The sequence below is a fragment of the Myotis nattereri genome (genome assembly GCF_964212035.1).
Source record: "Myotis nattereri genome assembly, chromosome: 2".
Classification (NCBI taxonomy): domain Eukaryota; kingdom Metazoa; phylum Chordata; class Mammalia; order Chiroptera; family Vespertilionidae; genus Myotis; species Myotis nattereri.
Window position 1 is genome coordinate 111,395,605 of NC_138076.1, and position 24,627 is coordinate 111,420,231.

The window sequence follows — 24,627 nt, forward strand, 5'->3', positions numbered from 1 at the left end:
AGGAGGATTTTGAGGAAGCTGCTGCTCTTTGTCATGATGATAATACAGGTATTGTTCAGGAAAAAGAGGAGGAAGAATGTTTTTCTGCTGGAACTGAAGAGGGTAGTGATATAGAAGATGTGTTGGAATCCTTTTTAGAAACATTAAAGCTTCTTGGCAAGAAAAAGAGAAGCCGCGGGGGCTGTTCCCGCCGCTCTCCGCTGCCTTATGCAGCACCAGCTCCACTTTCCCCTCTTCAGATGGCCTTGCAGGAGGCACGAAAGTGTGGTGAGGAATTGGGCATTCATGCCTTCCCTGTTATGGAACAGGTGAACCCTCACACGGGACAGCGTGAGCGTGTTTATGACCCGCTTCCTTTTAAAACCTTAAAAGAGTTAAAAACAGCCTGTGCTCAGTATGGGCCCACTTCCCCTTATACTTTAACCATCTTGGAAACTATGGCCTCAGAGGCTCTCCCACCTAATGATTGGAGAGCTATTGCCAAGGCTTGTTTATCAGGAGGGGCTTATCTCGTGTGGAAATCAGAATATGATGAAAAGGCTAAGGAACAAGCTTCTCGTAATCGAGCGGCCCAGATTAATATTTCTTATGAAATGCTGGTAGGTGAAGGAGTCTATGCTGATACCCACAATCAAATTCAATACCCCCAGGAAGCTTATGGACAGATTAATGGAGCTGGGATCAGAGCCTGGAAAAAGTTACCCACCTCTGGTCAGAAAACAGAGGAGCTCTCAAAACTTATTCAAGGGCCAGATGAAAAGTATCAGGATTTTGTCTCTTGGCTATTACAAGCTGTTGGCCGAGTAGTGGTGGATGGAGAGGCTGGCATGTTAATAGTTAAACAGTTGGCATATGAAAACGCCAACACTGCCTGTCAAGCTGCACTGCGGCCCTATCAAAGACAGGGGACTCTCTCAGATTATATCCGCATTTGCGCAGATATTGGTCCCTCATATATACAAGGAGTTGCCATTGCGGCTGCATTAAAGGGAACCACCATTGAAGGAATTCTTCAGCAACAATTTAGCACAGGGAAAAGTCAAACATACAAGTGTTACACTTGTGGAGGAATAGGACACATAGCAAAACAGTGTCCTTCTAATAAAGGGGTTAATAAAGGAAATGGCAGAGGTCCCAAACAACCTGGACTATGCCCTAAATGTAAAAAAGGAAAACATTGGGCAAATGAGTGTAAATCTAAGACAGATATCCAGGGAAATTCTTTGCCTCAACACCAGTAGGGAAACTACCAAAAGGGACCAGCCCAGACACAGCAAATAACAGAGGCATTGTCTATTTACCCTCCTGTCCTTATGCCGTCTCAAGGCCAGCAGGCTGCACAGCACCCAGCCCGCCCCAGAGAGCAAAATAGATACAAGAGCTATTCCGAGCAGCCCCCGGGAGTGCCGGGCTGGACCTTGGATCCATAGGATAAGACATTTTGTCTGCCCTGGGTGCTGCCATTGCCTACTGAAATAAACAAAATATCATTAGATTTAAAACCTCCCATATAAAAGAGAAATGATGATTTCCTTGCATTTCTGATATAGCTACAGCAAATGCCACCGGATCCGAAATTTAAAAATGCATCTGGTATTTCTGTGCACGTGTAAAGAGAAAACTGGCTTGGAACTAAGGCGCGCATTGTCCGATTTTGGACATTTAGATAGAGTTTCAAGCTAAAATCTCTTTACAAATATACAAAATAAAACCCAAGACTGATTATTTCCTAAGTAAGATGGCAAAATTTAACCCAAAGGAAAAAAGATCCTGGCTATATTCTAGCAGCAGGATTGGCATTTCCATAATAAAGAACAGTTTTTAAATACTAATAAAGAATATTAAAAGGTTAATTTCAAGGCCAAAAAGGAAAGTCAGTAAAATTATCTCTGTTACAAAAATTTGCTAAAGAATGTGCCTTAAAATAATAAATTGAATTTAAATCTCAAGAATTGTTAAAATATATTAATTATAAAAATCTAAGTAGCCCAGGTAAAAGACGGCTACGCCCTTTAATTAAGGCTGGCTTCCCAAAGCAGTTTCTAATAGAGGAAGGGCTAGCCTCCCTTCCCCCAACAGAGCAGGTAGGCCAAAAATTTCCTGCCAGTGACAACTTTAAAAAAGAGGCTTGCTTCTCAGTTTCCCATCCTTAATAGAAAGAATGTAACTAATTTGTATTTTAATAGTTACCTGTTTTCAGTGAATGGCACCCCAAGGCTTAGGAGTTTACTAAATTAAATTAAATATTCTAAAATAACAAAATGCTAAAATATTAATCTAAATGTCCCTCACAAAAAATCTAGAGGATAGAATTAAATCTATTGATTATGTCATGTATTTTTGAAGTTTATTCTTAAAAATGTTACTGATTAAGAAATACTAAATATTTAACTTGCCAGCTAAGAGTCTAAAGTTCTGGTTACATAAATTGGGAGAAATCATATAATTATAATAAAATTTCAACATTTATCTAATTGAAAAAAGAGGATAAATTCTATAATCCCAACCAAAATTTTTAAATACTAAGATCAGTTTTAATTTAATTGATATCTCTTAATAATTATAAAAGGTATATAATCTTTAAATTATATATACACATATATAGTTAATAGTTTTTTAAGTTAGATTTCAAAACTATAATCAAGGAATGACTTTAGGCCATTTCATGGGCCCTGAAATGTTTTCAAAAGTTTATTCTCTTTTCTTAAATGATTTTTTAATAAAGCCAATTTAATATACTTGAAATCACATAGAAAGCTTTATAAAATAAATATTAATAAATATATATTTTAAGTTTTTGCCTCTAAGAAAGGGCAAAACAAGTTATCTTATTTAATATTTCTTAAAATACAGCAGTAGAATTTTAAGATATAATTTAAAATAACAAAAGCTCATTAATAATTTTTAATATTTTACAACAGCATATTAACATTTATTCCAAACAAGCTTACAAACTAATTGTTTGGCAGGAATTTAATAGAACATAAAAGGATTTTATCCCTTCCACTGTGTGGAAGGCCCCCTGGGAAGGCATTTAAGCATTCTATATTGACCTCTCTTGCCCTTTTTGCCAAGGGGGTCCCTCTTCCAATTGCCTACAACTGTTACCTAAGCTCTCTGTTCATACTGAGGTTGAAGCCTCATGGTGGCTGGTACCATGGATCTGTCTCTTGCCCAATGGCGTAAGCTGGGCCCTCTTTGGAGAAGAAATCTGGGTTCCTCATGATCAATGCCGGGGCCCCGCCAGCAGGCGAGGGGATCCAAAGGCAGTTACTGGGCATGGAGGCCACAGGGGCATACGCTATCAAGGAGACCGAACTAAACCTCACATCACCCTGCTTGGCCCCGGAGGATGGCTGGTTAGTCAACGACGGGTAAGACCCCTCTGGGAGGGGCAACCTAAGACAGGCACAGTCGCAGGTGGCCTCAGGGGAGAACTTAGGGGTCAACAGAGGTGGGGCAGAGATCCTCACCACCCCAACTATGCAGGGGCTTGAACACTCGCCCCTTCTGAGGGAGGTCTCCTGCCCCCATGGCTGCTGCGCTTCCCATGCCAAGCTCAGATCGGGACCCAGGTAACAGAAAAAGACTTAGCCCAGCTGAGACTGATATCCAGATAACAGAGACTTAGCTAACAGCAGCTACCCTATATATAAATCTAGCTTAACACCAGGAATGCTCAGGGCCTTCTCAAGGATACAAAATAATCCTTTCCATTAATATTTACAGTATAAACTAAGATTGTTATTAAAGTATTAAATTTAACAGTAAAATAGTAGTCAAGTTTTCAGATTAATTAAATTTTACTAATTAATATAAGTAATTATTCATAAAGTATTAGCCAAAATTTTCATTTCATGGACAAATTGCTTAACATACTATAAACCTAAAGCAGTCATATTTTTATACAAAAATTAAAATTTAAAGTTATCTAGACTGCATTATATAATTTCCAAAAACCTCCTAATATTAAAAAATAAAAAAGGAGGGATAGTGGAATAATAACCTGTTAAGTAAATGATAACCTGTTAAGTAAATGCCTTAATTGCTTTAATATTTTTACTTGAAAATTAATTTTTTCATTTATAATACTAATAGCAAGACACCCATGAAAATATACATGGTGTCAAAATAAGCCAAAGGAAAATCGTTTGGACAAAAATTAAAAGAATCCCAAGTCTAAATTATAGATATGAATCCTTTATTAATCTTTGGTCGAGAATACATTTGTATATTTTCAGAAAACAACTCCAAGACCATGTGGATTCCTGCAACAGAGAGGAATTATCAGGACTGCTCCAGCCATAGAATAGCAGTGGCACCATGAGACAACAAGAAGAGAAGCAGTCCAAAAATGAAGACGGTGAAGACACCTTATCATGCTAGCAGTCAGCAGCTGTGCGTTGCTGCAGGTTGCCCAGGACCAAACCAGAGAGGGTCGGACCTGCATTGCCACCATTTGTCCACCATCCAGAACTGAAATATTACTGCTGACATGTACACATAAAAAACTGTCAGACACTGAAACATGAACTTCGCCTAAAAAACAAAGAAGGGGGATCTGTTGGGGGCCAGATGTAAGCTGGCAAGGTCCTTGCACCTGCAGGGGCTAGCAAGGCTGGGACCCTTACCCACACAGTTTTCCCAGACTTGTTTGGATGGCGATTATCAGTAGAATGGGAGTAACATTTGTAAAATGAGAACAGCCTTTCATAGCTTACCAAGAAGTCTGTACCTATTTACTGAGATATGCTGTACTGAGAACTTGTCCTTCTGCTGTATCTCTCCCTTAGAGATTAAGAGGAACAAAGAATACATTCCTCTTGACAGACCTCCGATTCAGTGTGTTGTGTATAAATAGGATTGTATAGCTAATAAACTCGCTTCAGTTCATCGAGAGAACTGGGGTCCTCCCGACCCCGCTTTCCTGTCTTTCTTTCTTTTCTCAATTCCCACCTCCCTGCCTCAGCCCGGCTCAACCCTGTCAGGCTGGCCCTGGCAGAGCAGATTTGTATTTCTAACCACTTAGGAACACTGCCAGGAACTTCAAACTCAGGAAGTCTTAAACTAAATTCATTATCTTACCCTCCTGTTTCCCCAATTCCAAACCTTTCCAAAATTTGCTTGTTCCAAGCTTCCGGAAATCACCCTCACTTCTCAGTTAAATGGCAGCAGCATCCACACACTTTTTCCAAAATCCAACTTTGGAGTCACCACTTATTTGCTAAATCCCGCCAGAAAGATGAAACAAAAAATCCTAACCCTGGGCTGGTTCGGGAAGGAAAGCCCGCCTGCGCAGGCGCGACCTGGCCGCGGAGCCCACGGTCCGGGTGCGGGCGCGGCCGGTGGCGGCGGGGGCGGGGCTCCGGCGGCCCGGTCCGCCCTCGTCAACGCCCAGGGGAGTCTGGAGCTCGGAATCGCCCGGAGTCAGAAAGCCCAGAATCCGGAGGTACTGGGACGGCCGGGTCCTCTGGCAGGTGCGTGGGCGCCGCGGGGTAGTCTTCGTCCTGGGCGTCAGCCCGGTGCGCTCGCGGGGGCCGCCGGCGGGGACAGGACGCGGGGGCCGCCCGGCGCTCAGGCCCGGGTCTCCCGGAAGGAGCCGGTCGCGCCGGGGCCCTGCGTTTCTTGTTTCCGACGTGCCAAAGGGCTTGTCTGTCTTCTGAAAGTTGGGTTACAAAGCAAGCTTTTGCAGAAAGTCCAGGATTTTGATGGATAATCAAGGAACACCGTGAGTAATTGGGAAAGCCGTGCGTGATAGGAACATTTACTGTCAGTTGAAGTTCAAAGTCGAAAACCTGGAATTGAGTTTAATGATTCCTTCCGGGGCTGAGTGTTAAATCTGTCTCTAGAAAAGCGGGGCGCGGCCCAGTGTCCAGCCTTACGCTCTGGGTTGCAAAATGACAGACAGTAAACATGAAGATCTGTAAAATGTGGCGCTAGAATAACGGAGAAGTTCACTCCGAATGTGTGCGTGTTGCAGATCCTTTCCGTGCGCTGACTTGATCTTGTATTCAGTGAGCACCCGTTAGTTCGGGTCTATGTGCTCAGAGCTGTGACAGGCCTCTGGAGGTGGAGCAGCACCAGAGTGGGGGGCCTCTCTTCTCAGGGTTTCAATAGTCCCATTAGGAAGGTGCAGAGTTGATGCCATTTGAGTCCAAATATGCAAATAGTGTCAGAGGATATTCGTAATCCTTGGTTTTAATGGATGCGGGAGTTTTTAGTAAGCAAGCGTTTATTGAATGCCTACTGTGTGCCCTAGAGTCTAGGTAAAAATCAACAAAGCACAGCCCTCGCGTGGGATCTATTCTACTGGAGAAACTAAAAGTGTTAAGAATGGTTATGAGGATGTGTGTGACTACAGCTGCCCCCGGGGGCCATGGGGAGGCTACAGCCTGTCCTGGATCAGAGCTAAGGGTTTCAGGGAGGCTCCCAACTGCACCCACAGTTTCTGGATAAAGTGGCCAGAATTTGTGAGAGAGAGGCTGAAAGTTTCCCAGGACTTAAATATAAAAGTCCATGGTTTCACTATCACATAATGTTAATTTTTAATTAGAAATTAATGCATATATATATATATATATATATATATATATATATATACATATATATATCCTCAACCAAGGATATTAATCCTCACCCGAAGGTATTCTTTCTATTGATTTTTGTTTTGTTTTGTTTTGTTTTGTTTTAGAAAGAGTGGAAGGGAGGGAGAGAGAGAAGCATCAATGTGAGAGAGACAAATCAACTGGTTGCCTCCCACAGGAACCCCAACTGGGGCAGGGATTGAACCTGCAACCCAGGTATGTGCTGTTGACTGGGTACTGAACCCTCAATCCTTCCATGCGTGGGCTGACGCTCCAGCCACTGAGCCAAACCACACTGGCCAGGGCACTTCTATATATTCTTTATTTATTGATTGATTTAAGGGGGGGAGAGAGAGAGAGAGAGAGAGAGAGAGAGAGAGAGAGAGAGAGACAGAGAGAGAGACACATCAGTTTGTTGTTTCACCTATTCATGCATTCACTGGTTGATTCTTGTATGTGCCTCGACCTGGGATCGAACTTGCAACCTAGGTGGGCCAGGAAGATGCTCTAACCAGCTGAGCTACCCAGCCAGGGCAATGCTTCTATATTTGATCTGTGACTAAAATCTGTCATGTTTTCCTTAAAATGTATATTATGCCTGGCCCATGTGGCTCAGTGGTTGAGCATCGACCTATGAACCAGGAAGTCGTAGTTCAGTTCCCGGTCAGGTCACATGCCGGGGTTGAGGGCTTGATCCTGTGAGGGGGGCAGGAAGGGGGGTTTAAAGGAAGAGGGGGGTTCATGCCGGATCAATAATTCTCTCTCATCATTGATGTTCTCTCTCTCTCTCCCTCTCCCTTCCTCTCTGAAATCAATAAAAATATATATTTTTAAAAATCACATGTCTTAAAAAAATGTATATTACGAATCTATACCAAAGGATTTTTGGGTGTCATAATATCAGCCATAAAGGCTAGAAATTATTCTAAAACCAATATACATATTGCAAACTGAAGTAGTATCCAACTTTTGTGATTATAATATGATTACAATATCTTTTAAAAAAAAATAATGCCCAACTTTTCCACAGTTTGCATGTAGAACAATTCTAAAGTCACTATCATTTATATTCACTGAAAAGAAAATCCTTAAAAGTTATGACTTGAAACTTCTTTTCTCTACAGGATGACTGTGGGAGTCTTTGCAAATTGTACTTTATGTTTGAAAGTAAAGCACTTACCTGGTCAACAGAAGAGAAAGCTACAAACTGACATTAAGGAAAATGGTGGAAAGGTTTCCTTTTTATTAAATCCACAGGTAAAATATCCTAAGAATTCTTCTGTGATAGACCACTGTGCCTGAGGGGGTGCAGGTCATGGTGAGAAAAATAAGTAGAGAAACTGGCAGCAGGGAAGCCAGTGGAGGCAGGGGAAGTGACAGCTCCCACAGGGAATCGGCTGGAGAGAGGCAGAGGAGGGAAGACCACCCCATTCCATCTTCTCCTACTCCTGTGAGCCGTATAGGACAATCCTCTATGCCATGTGAATCTAATATCATTAGAGCACAGCTGAGGACACCAAAAAAGTAACATCAGACCAGCCAAATCTGTTCTCAAAGGAGAATGTGCAGCATTTGCCAAAAGCACTCTAGTCACTCACCAGTTTGTCAGCACTGGAGTGACACCTGTATGGGTGGTTCTTATAGGACAGAAAAAAACCCATCTTTGTACTGCTTATTTAAAGGTGGAAGGAAGCTACCTTTTCTCTTGAAATGAACTGTAGGACTGACAATTTAGATACAGAATTTCACAGCTAGATGAAATCTTGAAAATAACTAAGGTTACCCTGCTCTGTTTTAACCACCTCATCATAAGAACTAAACATTGAAATTCAAAGTTGTTAGGTGCCAGGCCTACAAGTACAGGCCCTGCCCGGTGCAGGCTCTTCCCTCTCGGTGGGCTGATGGGACTGCCGCTTCCTGGACCACAGCCCTGGGCTTGCCAGTGGAAGGAGCTGGGTTTGTTTTGTGAAGCACAGGCAACTCTAGCTGGATGCTGGGTACTTCTCTGGCATTTGGTAGTTTATCTGTGAATGTCAGATACAGAATGGCCCTCTTTTCCTCCAGGTTAGCCACTGACCTGTCTTAGGATTTCTGTGGATGATGAATTAATGCATGCCTTTTATATCCTTTCAGTTTAGAGAATGCCAACACAGGTTCTCACTTTTAGAATTTCTCATATACAGGACTGCAACCTTTTCAGTAGTTGTTTTGCCAGTGTCTATAAACATTTGAAATGTGCATACCAGCTATTATAATGGAGATAGCACAATATGTAATGATGAGGAATGATCTCCAAAATAAATTGTCAAGTGGAAAAGCAGTATATTTAGTATGCTGCCATCTGTGGCTACAAAGAGGGCTGTGTACTTGTATGCATGTTGTCTACATAGATTAGCTCAGGTTCCTCTGGACAGGAACCTGGAGAAATGGTGAGGAATAAATTAACTTAATATTATAATTTTACTTTTTAGATATTTTACAATTTGCATAAACTACTTATTTTAAAATAAGTGAATAAAATTGCAAATTAACAAAATAATAATGAATACCCTTTAAACCTCTTATTCCACCCTTAAGGAAAAAACAAAGCTGTACAAGAAGTGTACATGAAGATATTCAACACAGCATTTTTTTAGAGTGAAAATTTGGAAAAAACTCTGGGATTGGTTAATCAATTATGGTACATCCATATCCATAATCTTTAATAATTGTTTAAAAATTTTAATGTAACAAGAAATTTTATTACTTACAAGAGTTTTGGAAATCTGAGAAAAATTGTTGCAAATTACCTTCAAACAAGACTTTTCAAGGGTGAAAATTACAGATACAAAGTAATTTAAGTTTTGTTTCTACTAATGCATAATGAATTGATTATTTTTTCTTAGTGTACACATATAATCTTAGACAATGCTGATGTTCTCAGTCAGTACCAACTGAAGTCTATCCAAAAGAACCATATCCAGATTGTAAACCTGGATTTTATATGGGAATCTATCAAAGAAGGGAGACTCTTGGACGTAAAGAATTACAATCCTAACAAGTCACTGGACACCACACTACCTCCTTATCAAGAGACAAGCAGTTCTGGTAAGTATTTCATATCAAACATTTTGGTTTGTCAAAGATATTACAGACAAAGTATGGCCCAGAAATACTACCTAAAAATTAGGCTTGTTGTTTTCTCAGAAAATGGGCAGCAACATAGCAAAGGACAAAGATTACTTTAGCAAAGTAGATTTGTCAATATTCAGTCTAGTGTTGTCAGAATCAGTATGACTACAAAAAACAATGGTAGTTTCACCCTGGCCGGGTAGCTCAGTTGGTTAGAGTGTCATCCTGATATGCCAAGATTGTGGGTTTGATTCCAGTCAGGACGCATACAAGAATCAACTAATGAATGCATAACTAAGTGGAGCAACAAATCTTTCTCTCTCCCTTGCCTCCTCCCACCATTTCCCCTCCTCTCTTTCTATAGAAATTAATAAAATAAAAAATTTAAAAAACATACAGATAGTCTAAGAAAACTTGATGTGTAATTTTAACTGGGAGGAGGAGGAATCTTTGTGTTAAAAAGTTATCACAGCTTAACGACTGGACATTTTATGACCAGAATTTGGCTAAAGAAGATTTTTTCAAAAGATAATTTCTCCAAAAGTAGCATATCTCTGCCCTAACCGATTTGGCTCAGTGGATAGAGCATCAGCCAGCGGACTCATGGGTCCCAGGTTCGATTCTGGTCAAGGGCATGTACCTTGGTTGCGGGCACATCCCCAGAAGGGAGTGTGTAGGAGGCAGCTGATCGATGTTTCTCTCTCATCGATGTTTCTAACTCTCTATTCCTCTCCCTCCCTCTCTGTAAAAAATCAATAAAATATATTTTTAAAAAATTTTAAAAAATCATCATTCTCCCCTTAAAAAAAAACCCCAAAAAACAAAAGTAGCATATCTCCTTTATTGTTTTAAAAATATTTTTATTGATTTCAGAGAAAGAAAGAGAGATACATCAATGATGAGAGAGAATCATTGATCAGCTGCCTCCTGTATGCCTCACACTGGGGATTGAGCCTGCAACTGGGGCATGTGCCTTGACCAAGAATTGAACTATGACCTTCAGGTTCACAGGTTGACACTCAACCACTGAGCCATGCTGTGGGCTTATTAGCTCATTTTAATAAGTCTTTGAGTAGTTAACAAGTGTTTTGTTTGTTTTAATTCTAGAAGTGAAAACAGACAAGCTAAGTCTGGACAATGCCACAGAGACAGAAAACATCGTGAAACTTACTAAGTAATCTACTTTTGGTCATTAAAACTAGACAGAGTTTTTATAAACCTCAAGCACGGTATTAAAATGCTTTTAGTATATCAGTATTTTTGGTAGTATTTTAATTTATGTTGCTTATTTAACTCTTTATTAAGTTTTTATTTAATATTTTTTACTTCAGTTGGTATAGTGATAATTATTTTATCTTCTCAGTATTATATGAGACTGGATGTAATTGTGACATTGATTTGTAAAAAGAAAAATCACTGGAGATAAGATTTGGGCAGTCTGCTCACTCTGTTACCTTACTGAATAGCCTTTAGAAACACTTTGTTAATCTCTACCTGATATTTTAAAAATATAATAACAATCTTCCCAAATGGAGTATGCGAGTCTACATGGCTTCTTAAAGCGTACCCAAGACTACAGTATCAATTAGGCATCACATTTTGCCTTATTTTACTTATTAATAGTAGGTCTAAAAGAGAGAACAAGTATCAAAATAAAAAGTACAGATTAATAAAATAAAGGGGACTTGACTGTAGTGCAGAAGGTGAGGGCCTGTCTGCAGTGATATGGTGTCTCAGGGTACATTGCAGAGTGAACGCAGGCTGCCTGTCTGTGAGGGGATGTGCTTTCTCCAACACGTTGGCCTGTTTCTTTTATACCTATGCTTTATACCACACCCTACTATCCAATATAGACACACAATACTTAGCATCAGAGCTCTAGAATTATGTAAAGGACCTTTTGATTCCACAAGACCTTTTGACCATTTTTAGAATTTGTAAGGAGGCATTAGGGACTTATAATGCATTTTGAATGTAGGTAGGGGAGGTACAAGAAAAATTCTAGGAAAAGCCTATGTAGTCTAAAAGTAGATTTTAATATTAAAATTTTACTTATACACATTTCAGGTTTTATACAGAGAATGTTGAAATTCCTCATTTTCCTCAAGATTTTGAAGTTGCAAAATATAATATCTTGGAAAAAGTAAGAGTTTGATTTCTATTTTGGAAAAAAAGCTGTCTGAATGTCATGTGATTATTCTTTCTGTTTGATAATTTTCTTGTTTTGAAAAATTGTGCATATCCTGAATAATATTTCTTAATAAATGAGTTGCTTTTTAATAATCAAGAAAATTTTTACATTTAAAATGTAATGGCCTTTGCTGAGTATCTCCAGTGAGTTAGAATGTCATCTCTGTATGCCAGCTTTGGGAGTTTGATCCCTCCCGGTCATGCAAGAAACAACCAGTGAATGCATAAACGGATGGAACAACAAATCGATGTTTCACACTTGCTCTCACTCTCTCTCACTCTCTCTCCCTTCCACTCTCTCTAAAAATTAATTTAAAAAATGTAATGTTTAATTTTTTAGTGTAAAAGTAATTGCTCATAATTACTGATTAAGTAACTCATGCTCATAATAAAAATGTAAACAGTACGAAATGTTAATATGATATTAAAAATAAAGGTCCTGCCCGGGCTGATGTGGCTCAGTCGGAGTGTCGTCCTGTACACCAAGTGGTGGTAGCTTCAATTCCTGATCAGGGCACATACCCAGGGTGTGTATAGGAGGCAACGGATCATGTTTCTCTCTTACATCAATGTTTTTTTTTCCTTCTCTCTCTCTCTCTCCCTCCCTTCCTCTTTTTAAGATCAATTAAAAGAAATAAAATAAAAGTCCTTCTTGTTTTTAATAGTTTCTTATATTTTAAGAGTAGATTTGATACAAGTATTTACACCATCTTGAATTTCCATTACTTTTCATTTAAAAGAAAAACATGCCCTGGCCAGTTTGGCTCAGTGGATAGACTATAGGGTTGGCCCTTGAACTGAAGGGCCCTGGGTTTGATTCTGATCAAGGGCACATACCTCGGTTGAAGGCTTAAACCCCGGCCTGGTTCAGGCGCATGCAGGAGGCAAGCAACCGATGTGTCTCTCTCACATCAATGTTTCTCTCTTTCTCCCCCACCTTTCCACTGTCTCTCAAAATCAATGGAAAAATATCCTTGGATGAGGATTAAAAAATATAAGTAAATAAAAGAAAAACAAAATACTTTTTTCCAACATCACACAAATGCAAATTAACTTTGGCATTCAAAATGATACTCCATTTGTATTTTTAGGTATTATAATACAACATAACTTAAAAATAACATTCCCTCTGTAATAAAGAAGATCTGAAAAGTGGTACTATTTAAACATATACAGATATATCTATAGTAAAAATATGAGAGGGAAAAATACTGAAATATTAATAGTGATAATATATCTGTAGTATGATTTCAGGTGATTTTTATTTTTATTTAGTACTTTCTGTATTTTCTACATTACATTTCCAAATGAGCATATATTACTTTTATAATCAAACTTTTTAAAAAAAAATCCTCATCTGAGGATACATTTTATTGATTTTAGAGAGAGAAAGAAAATGAGATAGAGAGAGAAACATCTATGGGTTGTCCATCATACACACCCCAACCGGGTATCTAGCCTGCAACTCAGGCATGTGCCTTGACCAGGAATCAAACCTGCAATCTTTTGGTGCACGAGGGGGTGGGGATGGGGGATGGGAAGGGATGCTCCAACCAACTGAACCAGCGAGCCAGGGCTAATCAACCTTTTAAAACGGCGTGTGCAGTTTGTTGTTTAATGAATGCAATTTATGAAAGACTAAGCTCTTTTTCCAGATGGGGACAGAGGGAGGTCGAGAAATTGCAGTGGTGGAATTGCAGTGCTCCCAGGACCCCGGATACCCAGCCTTCCTCATAGTCGCACACTTCCTCCCAGACGGTGGCACTGAGGTAATGATCTTTATATCGATTCCCATGTGTTTATCCACCCTTGTTCATAACTAGCTCCCTTAACATTGGCCAGTGAGCCAGCCGACCTGTTCATATTTTTCATTTTGCCTATAAATAGGTTTGAAAAGTGGAAACGTGTTCCCTTTTGGAAAGTGTCAGGTGAGGAGAGCAAGATGAACCCAGTGCCCCTTGACCAGAGCAGCACAGGGGGCTCATCAGAGGAAGATCCTGTGTGGGGTTCTTGCTCCTGTTCTGAATCACTTACAGAAACTTCACTAGTGTGTATACCTCTCAAAGCAACTCATTCACACACCTCATTATGCACCTACTTGTACCAAGCAGTCTGCTAGAGGCTGGAACCAAAAGATAAAAAATACTCATACCTGTCCTCAGAAATCACCAGCTGGGAGGAAATATCACATTCATGACTTTAATCCACTGTGACGGTGAAATGTCTATGAACTGTTGTGGGCTCTGAGGGGCAAGGAAGGCTTTGCAGAGACCAACCCAAAACAGTATGAAACAAAAATGAAATCAGAACTAATACCTAAAGTTCAAAGAAAGTGCTACAAAACCATCAAGCTATCTTCTATCTAGACATTCTGCTTATAGACAAGAAACAGCAGGGTGCACAGGTGTGGCTCAGTAGGGGAGTGGTCCCAGGAGCAGTTCACTCAGGCTATGGACACACTCACTTTGTTCCCATGCCAGGGTCAGTTCTAGGCAAGGAAGGAGGCTCACATCAGGTGGGTGCAGGTCCACCGAACTTCGAAGCCCACCCACAGGAGTCCAGGCTTCTTACAAGGCGCTGGGGTCAAGATGCCCTTAAGGGAGGTGACTGTTGTTGGAGTCCCTGCTCCCAGGGAAGCCCAAGGTGCAGGTTTCCCACCTTCTGTTTATGGTTCATTCATTGACCTCCCAGTTCCAATGCAATTGATTAATGACAGGTTACTATTACCCAGGCAATTTTGCCTAATATTACACACCACCCTTTTCAGGTTTCCATGGGAATAGCTAGAAACTTTAATCCAAGGTCAGATGTGTTCAAGAAGAGGAAAAGTTTTCGTTAACCTTTTACCCCAAAATGTGGACTATATTTGGTGGAGGATTTAGTTGTGTGGGTAAAAACTAAGTAAAAATCAAGTTCAAAAACCATGATAGATATGTTACCTTTTTTTTTTTTTTTCACTGAGAAAGCAAATGAGGCTGCTGCCTAGGCCAGCCTGCCCTTCCTGCTCTCTATACGGAGAGCTGTTGCTGGGTGCCTTCCTCTCTTCTGAGTCTACTTGGCAAGTCTGTTCACCTTGACAGAAATGAGCCTCACTTAACCAGCAGAGAAGGAGCTGTTCCAGAAGAGACTCTTGTAGCTCACTCTTTTCCTTTGTCAAACCCTTTTGATGGAAAATAACTTAACCTCTACCTTCTTAAATGAAGTAGCTTGAACATGACATGCTTCTTTTTGCCATGTTTGAGAGGCGTCCTATAGCCACCAGTCCAAGAGGAGGTTTATACATGTCATGACTCCCTTGACAGTAGCAGGGATCTAATGCTTTGTTTATGTTCCTGGTACATAGTCTGGGTCCAATAAAGATTGATGCTGAGTTACTGTATCCTCATATCCTAATACTTTGCCACATACTCTATTCACAGCCTAGAAAGCAGTTCTCTGTAAAGCAAACCTCTGAAGATGCAAGTGAGTACTATGAAAATTACCTTGAAGAACTGAAGAAACAAGGATTCCTACTAAGGGAATTGTTTACCCCTGAAGCCACCCAATTAGCATCTGAAAAATTGCAAGCAGTAAGATTGGTTTATCCATGTTATTTTGTGTTATTGATTAATAATTTTTAAGAAAAATGTTTCTTTCTGGCAAATAAAAAACTGGCAGGAGAGAAGAGTGGGAGTTAGGAAAAGGAACAGTGAACCCACAGAAAGGCATGGAAGCTGACATAGAAGTGAGTTCCAGGATAAGCCCCAAAACATATGGCTTATTTCAGCAATAAATCATCACAGATTTCAAAAGATTTCATTATAACCTAGGCCAGTGGTCGGCAAACTCATTAGTCAACAGAGCCAAATATCAACAGTACAACTATTGAAATTTCTTTTGAGAGCCAAGTTTTTTAAACTTAAACTATATAGGTAGGTACATTGTTATTAACTTAATTAGGGTACTCCTAAGCTGGCCTTTGCTAAAAACGGCCTCAATCTGATTGAGGAACGTTCGCTGAGGTCGACCCCTTCCAACTCTCCCATCCACACTCGTCTTGTATACTTGTTTCGTCTATCTCAGTGATGGCAAACCTATAACACGCGTGTCAGAGGTGACATGCAGACTCATTTTTTTGGTTGATTTTTCTTTGTTAAATGGCATTTAAATATGTAAAATAAATATAAAAAATACTAGAGGCCCGGTGCACAAAAATTTGTGCACTCGGGGAGAAGGGGGGTCCCTCAGCCCGGCCTGTGCCCTCTCGCAGTCCGGGACTCCTCGGGAGATAACGACCTGCTGGCTTAGGCCTGCTCCCGGGTGGCAGAGGGCAGGCCCAATCCCTACATGCAGCCCCTGGTCGGGCTCAGAGCAGGGCCAATGGGGTAGTTGGGGCGCCGCCCCCTGTCATGCACAGAGCAGGGCGGATCAGGAGGTTGCGATGCCACCCTCAGTCACGCTCAGGGTAGGGCCGATTGGGGGATTGGGGCACCGCCCCTTGTCACACTCAAGGCAGGGTCGATGGGCAGGTTGCGGCGCCACCCCCGTCACACACAGAGCAGGGCCAATCAGGGGGTTGGGGCGCTGCCCCCTGTCACAGAGCAGGGCCCATCAGGGGGGTTTGGGCTCTGTACCCTGTCACGCACAAAGCAGGGTCAATCAGGGGAATGGGGAGCTCCCCCTTGTCACGCACAGACCAGGGCCCATCAGGGGGTTGGGGAGCTCCCCCCTGTCACTCACAGAGTAGGGCCCAATAGGAGAGTTGGGGCACCACCCCCTGTCACACTCAGAGCAGGGTGGATCAGGGGGTTGGGGCGCCGCCACTGTCACACTCAGGGCAGGGCCGATGGGGAGGTTATGGCTCTACCCCGTCACACACACAGCAGGGCCCGTGGGGTGGGGGTTGGGGTGCCGCCCTCTATCACCCACAGAGCAGGGCCGATTAGGGGGTTGGGGCACCGCCACTCTCACACTCAGGGCAGGGCCACTGGGGAGGTTATGGCTCTACCCTGTCATACAGAGCAGGGCCGATCAGGGGGTTGGGGCGCTGCCCCCTGTCATACACAGAGCAGGGCCGATCAGGGGTTGGGGCGCCGCACCCTGTCACACACAGAGCCACAGGGCGATCGGGGGGTTGGGGAGCTTCCCCCTATCAGGCACAGAGCAGGGCTGATCAGGGGGTTGGGGCGCCTTCCCCTGTCACGAACAGAGCAGGGCGGATAGGGAGGTTGTGGCCCCGCCCCCTGTCACACACAGAGCCGCAGGGCGATCAGGGGGTTTGGGCGCTGCCCCCGTCACGCTGATCCCGGTGCCGGGAGGACTCGCGGCTCCGCTGATCCCGGTGCTGGGAGGCATATTACCCTTTTACTATATAGGATAGAGGCCTGTTGCACGGGTGGGTGCCAGCTGGTTTGCCCTGAAGGGTGTCCTGGATCAGGGTGGGGGTCCCCACTGGGATGCCTGGCCAGCCTGGATGAGGGGATGATGGCTGTTTTCCGCTGGTCACACACCCTTCAGGGTGGGGGTCCCCACTGGGGTGCCTGGCCAGCCTGGGTGAGGGGATGATGGCTGTTTGCAGCTGGTCACACACCCTTCAGGGTGGGGGTCCCCACTGGGGTGCCTGGCCAGTCTGGGTGAGGGGCTGAGGGCTGTTTTCAGGCTGGCGAGTGACTGAAGCTCCCAACCGCTCCTTTTTTTCTTTTTTTTTCTTTTTTATTTTGGGCCAGCTTTAGCTTTGAGGCTTGGCTCCAGCTCTTAGGCCTCCGCTGCTGAAAGCAGGTTTCTGGCCTTTGTTTACCTGCTGTATTTGAAACAATGTTGTGATCCTGCTGGCTGAGGGCCGGCGGACTAAAGCAGGTTTCTGGGTTTTTGTTTAGCTTCTATATTTGTAACATAGTTGCTTAGAGTTGCAGCTCAGAGGCCTGCAGCGGCAGGCGGGGAACATTGGAGTCCTCCATCACTGAAGCAAGCAAGCCTCATGTTAGTTTCAAGCTGCCTGGCTGCTGGCCGCCATCTTGGCTGGCAATTAATTTGCATATTGCCCTGATTAGCCTATGGGAAGGGTAGCGGTCGTACACTAATTACCATGTTTCTCTTTTATTAGATAGGATAAGTCTTTGTTTTACTATGGTTGCAAATATCAAAAAATTTCTATATGTGACATGGCACCAGAGTTAAGTTAGGGTTTTTCAAAATGCTGACACGCCGAGCTCAAAAGGTTCGCCATCACTGGTCTATCTCCTTTCGTTCATCCTCTCTGTATGTCCAGACCATCTCAACATACCTTTTTCAATCCTCAACACTACTTCTTTCACTCCACAACATTCCCTAAAATTAACTTAATAAATTTACTTAAAGTAACTTAATAAACTTTACTTAAAGTTTTAAGTCTTAGTTAAACTATAGGTAAGTTGAATAAAACTTGATATCATACTTAATAATGATATTATTTATTGATAAAATTAAATTCCTTACAATATCCATAAAATTAAATCATGACAAGGACTGACAAACACTAATGTGAACAGTGGCCTTGCATCTCCTTGGAAAGGTTGGGTAAGTCAGGTTTGTATGTTGTTGTTTTTAATTTTAGGCACGATTCCAGGTTCTCATCAATAAGACGACTTCTCAATTTACTCTTGATAAGGTTCACGCTTGAAAATGATTGTTCGCATAAATATGTAGACCCGAATAAGGAAAGAACAGCAAACGCTAGTTGTTTCAGTTGATTATGTGAGTCAGGAATACGATTCCAGGTGTTAAAAATCAACATCTCTTCCTTCTCCAGGTCTTTCAAAGCAGACCACTTGTGCTGTGAACTAAGTTCACATTTGTTTTTCTCCAATATTTCTATATCAGCACAAAGACGTTCAAATTTCGAGCTCCACAGTTCTTTGTTTTTTAAATCCAGCAATTGCATTTCAAAGTTACCAATGTCAATATTAAAGGGAGAAAAATTTAATTCTGTTACAGTAGCATTGAGAGGTTTTTAACAAAGGCTAACGTCGCTTTGCTGTTTCTGAATTCCTGAAACCTGTTGAGAAAAGCTTCCCTCATATTTAAAAGTGCTATTTTGAAATAGCAAATGTCAATATCAGAATAATTTTCTTGGCGATGTTTCAACAGGCTTGGAACATGGGCCACGAAGTTTCAATCACACTGTACGTGCGAGCCCGCACGTGGTATTTTGTGGAAGAGCCACACTCAAGGGGCAAAAGAGCCGCATGTGGCTCGCGAACGCGGTTTGCCAACCACTGACCTAGGCCAAGAGTCAGGGGCCTTAACCCTTAATACCACTTAACTTCTAATTCCACTGGCAGGCCTATAGTTGGTAGGGTGAAGAAAAAGGCAAAAGGAAAAATAATATGGGACTAAAAGAGAGAAGGGGGACAGAGAAAGGGTATAGGGAGGAGGTGGAGGGAGAGCTGAGCAGAAAAATGAGGCCTGAGTATTAACAGTTACTTGAGTGCGGGTGGCTCTCCTTGGCTATAATTATTTCTTCTCATGACTCTAATCATCTCCATTAAAAATAAACCTACCCATGAAAACTTTCTGTTGGTATTGTTTTGCTGTTTGTTGCAGTTGCTTTTGGAGGAGGTAATACATTCAAGCACTCTGAGCCAAGAGGTGAGCGATTTAGTGGAGATGATTTGGGCAGAGGCTCTCGGCCACCTGGAGCACACGCTCCTGGAGTCCATGAGCAGGATCAGTCTTAACGATGTAAGTCATGCATATCCTTGAAACAGAGCCTCTAACCCAGGGGTGGGCAAACTTTTTGACTCGAGGGCCACAATGGGTTCTTAAACTGGACCGGAGGGCCAGAACAAAAGCATGGATGGAGTGTTTGAACTAATATAAATTCAAAGTAAACATCATTACATAAAAGGGTACGGTCTTTTTTTTTTTTTTAGTTTTATTCATTTCAAACAGGCCGGATCCGGCCCACAGGCCGTAGTTTGCCCACGGCTGCCTAACCTGACAAACCTGCTTTCCTGGTTTCTTTGCTTTAATGGTACCACTTCTGTTTGAGCACTGGTTCAGTTGTTTTTTGATGCATTCCTCTTCTTTTTTCTTATGCTGGAGTAGAGGACAACGAGAACACTGAGAGGAGATGAGCTTTTAAGAAAACCAAACAGCCCCACCGATGTGACTCAGTGGTTGAGCATCGACCTATGAACCAGGAGGTCATGGTTCGATTCCCAGTCAGGGCACACACCCGGGTTGCAGGCTCTATCCCCAGTGGGGGCATGCAGGAGGCAGCCAATCAATGACTCTCTCTCATCATTAATGTTTCTGTTTTTCCCTCTCCTTTCATCTCTGAAATCAATAAAAATATTTTTAAAAAATAAAGGAGCCCTTACCAGTTTGGCTCAGTGGCTAGAGCGTCGGCCTGTGGACTGAAGAGTCACAGGTTTGTTTCCTGTCAAGGGCATGTACCTTGGTTGCGGGCACATTCCCAGTAGGGGGTGTGCAGGAGGCAGCTGATGGATGTTTCTCTCTCATGGATGTTTCTAACTCTCTATCCCTCTCCCTTCCTCTCTGTAAAAAATCAATAAAATATATTTTAAACAAAAAAAAAAAGAAAAAAGAAAGGAAAACCAGACATTCCCACATGTAAAATGTCAGACATGAGAGCGGATCAAAGATTGGCTCATTAGGAAGCCTGTTCCTCTGGGTCAAGAGACTTAGAGCAGGCCTGAGAGACGTGGGTCCTTCCTTAGATACTCAGACCCTAATATCCTCTGTAGTACCTGCTTCAGAACCTTGTGCCTCTGACCATCCGAGGGAAAGGCAGGCAGGTTCCTAGCCCTTCAGAACTTGCTCTTCTTAATTATATGCTATTGAAAAGCAAATGAAAGAAAATGTTCCCAGTGGTCCAACTTGTGCAACTACATTGTCATATTTAAATAATACAGACAATTCCTCTGTGGAATTAAATGAATTTATTTCAGGGCAAAAAAACAATAAAAAGGTCTCTTGGGATAAATTCCAAAAAGTACTTGCGTAATTTGAAACATGTTTTGGTGGGTTTTGCTCCTGGTTTGATTCTGACATCTTTCTAAATGTCTTATGTTAAAAGCAAGTTTCCTACTATTACATGAGTATTCTTCTCTCTGTGGACATAGATATAAATATATATACATATATTAGATATTGAAGACTCTGGTTCTTTCCTTTAGTTAAGCTGAGCCCAGTTTTGGAAAACTCCTCGTGGCATTATCATCATAACCAAGATACATCTCCAGTAAACTTTTCATTTGTTTTATGACCCATACCCAGAAAACTAACTATTGCAACATATCTAACAATGGTTTTAGCTATTTTTATACATTTCTTCACTTTCTCTGTGATTATCAAGATCTAATTTTAATAAGCATATGTCATCTTCCTTTTAAAGGTAAGCAAGGCAGAGGGAATTCTCCTCCTAGTAAAGGCAGCACTGAAAAGTGGAGAGACTGAAGAACAATTGCAAAAGATGATGAGTGACTTCTACAGATTAATACCTCACAGAGGTATAGCTACTGAAAAAGTTAGCCTGAGACTATTAGCCAAGAAAGAGGACCTCTGCCAGGTAAATCTCTGGAATATACAATTCCATTTAAAATATATTGGGGGAGCCCAGGTGGAGTGGCTCAGTTGATTGGAGGGCATTGAAATGTTGCCGGTTCAATTCTGGATCAGGACACGCACCTGGGTTGCAAGGTCAATCCCTGGTTGGGGCACATAGAGAAGGCAACTGATTGATGTTTCTCTCTCACATCAATGTGTTCTCTCTCTCTCTCTCTCTCTCTCTCTCTCTCTCTCTCTCTCTCTCTCTCTCTCTCTTAATGTCTCTGAACATGTCCTCGGGTGAGGATTAAAAAAATAAATAGAGAGAACCAAGATGGCGGCATAGGTAAACACCTGTAGTTGCTGCCTCCCACAACCACATCAAAATTACAACTAAAAGACAGAACAACTATCATCCAGAACCACAGGAAAGCTGGCTGAGTGGAAGTTCTACAACTAGAGAAGTAAAGAAGAAAGTGCATTGAGACTGGTAGGAGGTGCAGAGGCCCAGAATGGGCTGGCACCCAGGTACACTGCTTTTTTTATCGGGAGGGAGATACAAGCTCCTGCTTGCTCTGAACTTCAGTTCTGGGTGAGACTCTGGGGGACACAGACACATACAGGGAGAAACTGGACTGTCTGGCATCGGGGAAGGAACACAGGGGCGGCTTTCTCTCAGAGGTGCTCACAGTGGTCATTGTTCCTGCGTTGGGACCTCTCCAGTGCAAGGCTGACTGGCAGCCATTGCTGTTTGCTATGCCCTGGTGATTCCCTGAGACCCCTCCCCACCCAACTTACAACCCCAACCAAGCTGTGTGCAGAGGCTTTTGCATATGAATGGCCTGTCCTTTCTCAGCCTAAAACCTGTCAAACAGGAAGCAGCCTGCCTTGCTTCATAGCTGTGCCTCATCTGGCACTTCCAAACCTGATACAAAGAGGAGGAATCTTCAGCTCTCTCTGTAACTCCTGCTGGGTGGTCCCAGGAAGTAGATGACTTTGCACCTCCTTGGAGATCCAAGAGCCAGTGTACCCAGTGGTCAGTGTGAGACCATACCAGATTACAACTCTTCACATCCATAAGAGACACACTCAAGGGGCAGACTCAGTGAGCACCAAAGCCCCACTGAAGCCCCATAAGGTGTCTCCTGCACAGCAGCTCTTCCATTGTAGACACAGCTGGTCATCACAGCCAATTGGTCTGGAGGTCAATTCCTCCCAGTGACACCAATAGCAGTCAAGGCTCAACTACAACAAGTCTGTGCACCCAGTCCACAAAGGTGTGCAATAAGAGTGTCCACGTCAGGTGATTGGGGAGGTTGAGCCACTGGGCTCTATAGGACACCTACCACACAAGGCCACTCTATCAACTCAAGGAGACTTAGCAGCTACCCAATACATAGAAACAAACACAGGGAAGCAGCCAAAATGCAGAGACAAAGAAAGATGTCACAAAGGAAAGAAATGGAAGAAAACAAAATACTGGCTATAGAATTCAAAACCACAGTTATAAGGTTATTCAAGAATCTTCTAGAAACTTCTGAGGAACTTAGTGAGACCTTCAAGGATCTTAGTGAGTATACCAAAAAAATGGAAAAGGACCAGTCAGAAATTAAGTATACACTGACTGAAATAAAGAATAAATATACAGAGATTAAACAATAGACTAGTGGATCCCAAGAATCAACTCAAAGATTTGAAATATGAAGAAGCAAAAAACACCCACCAGAAAAGCAAAAAGAAAAAATAATCCAAAAACATGAAGACAGTGTAAGGAGCCTCTGGGGCAACTTCAAGCGTACCAACATCCAAATTATGGGGGTGCCAGAAGAAGAGAGAGAGCAAGATACTTAAAACCTATTTGAAGAAATAATGACAGAAAACTTCCCCTACCTGGTGAAAGTAATAGACTTACAAGTCCAGGAAGTACAGAGAACCCCAAACAAGAGGAATCCAAAGAGGACCACACCAAGACATATCATAATTAAAATGCCAAGGGCAATAGACAAAGAGAGAATCTTAAGAGCAGCAAGAGAAAAACAGTTACATACAAGGGAATACCCATATGACTGTCAGAGGATTTCTCAACAGAAACTATGCAGGCCAGAATGGAGTGGCAATAAATATTCAAAGTGATGAATAGCAAGAACCTACAACCAAGATTACACTACCCAGCTAAGCTATCATTTAGAATTGAAGGTCAGATAAAGAGCTTCACAGACAAGAAAAAGCTAAAGGAATTCCTCACCACCAAACCAGTATTATATGAAACTAGAGGCCCAGTGCATGAAAATTCATGCACTGGAGGGTGGGTCCCTCAGCCCAGCCTGCCCCGTCTCACAGTCCACGAGCCCTCAGGGGCGGGAGGCAACCCAGCAATCAGGAGAAGGCGATGCCCCCATCACACCTCTGCTGCTGCCATTGCCAGCAGCGCAAGCCTCAGCTGACCTGGTTACCAGGGCCTCGGGTGGCCCTGGGCAGCTGGACAGCTGCCATCTGAGGCTTGCCTGCACCTTGGGCCCACCCTGGGTTGCTGGGCAGCCAACATCCAAGACTTGCTGGGGCCTCGGGCCAGCCCTAGGCAGCTGGGCAACCGACATTGAGGCTTTCCTTTGCCTCAGGCTGGCCCTGGGTGGCTGGGGGGCTAAGGGCAGGTCTGGCCGCACTGTGCACCTGCTGCCCACCTGGCTGGGCTGAAAGGACTGTGGGACTCCAGCAGGGCTGAGGGGACTAGGCGTTGCCATCTTGTGGCTGTGGGCGCCTCCATCTTTGTGATGGCATGACGGTCAATTTGCATATTCCCTCTTTATTAGATAGGATGCTGAAGGGTATTCTTTAAGAATAGGAAGAAGAAAAAGGTAAAGATAAAAAGTTATGAACAACAAAATGACAACAAATACATGTCTATCAACAAGTGAATCTAAATATCAAATGAATAAAAAATCTGATGAATAAACTGGTGACTGTAATAGAATCAGGGGCATGAAAAGGGAGCGGACTGCAAATTTTTGGGGGGAAAGGCATATGGGGGTGCGGGAAGAGATTGGACAAAGATCTTACACCTATGGACGAGGACTTTGGGGAGCGGACGAGGGCCTGGGGTGAAGTGGGAACCAGGTGGAGGGGAGCTATGGGGGGAAAAAGAGGATAATCTGTAATAATCTGAACTGAACAATAAAGATTTAAAAAATAATAATAAAATAAAAATAAATAAATA

At 42.5% G+C, this 24,627-nt stretch overlaps 1 protein-coding gene across 1 annotated transcript in view; it reads left to right on the plus strand.

The window, feature by feature from the left end:
* The first annotated feature begins 5,329 nt into the window (after window positions 1-5,329).
* Window positions 5,330-24,627, plus strand: part of PARP4 (poly(ADP-ribose) polymerase family member 4) — a 120,433-nt gene continuing 101,135 nt past the window's right edge. Inside the window, exons 1-9 of the mRNA XM_081083578.1 lie at window positions 5,330-5,477; window positions 7,709-7,841; window positions 9,470-9,671; window positions 10,803-10,869; window positions 11,763-11,838; window positions 13,541-13,654; window positions 15,305-15,454; window positions 19,446-19,583; window positions 21,262-21,435. Of these exons, the coding sequence (XP_080939704.1) occupies window positions 7,710-7,841; window positions 9,470-9,671; window positions 10,803-10,869; window positions 11,763-11,838; window positions 13,541-13,654; window positions 15,305-15,454; window positions 19,446-19,583; window positions 21,262-21,435 (1,053 nt within the window). The 5' untranslated portion in view covers window positions 5,330-5,477; window position 7,709. The remainder of the gene's footprint in view (window positions 5,478-7,708; window positions 7,842-9,469; window positions 9,672-10,802; window positions 10,870-11,762; window positions 11,839-13,540; window positions 13,655-15,304; window positions 15,455-19,445; window positions 19,584-21,261; window positions 21,436-24,627) is intronic.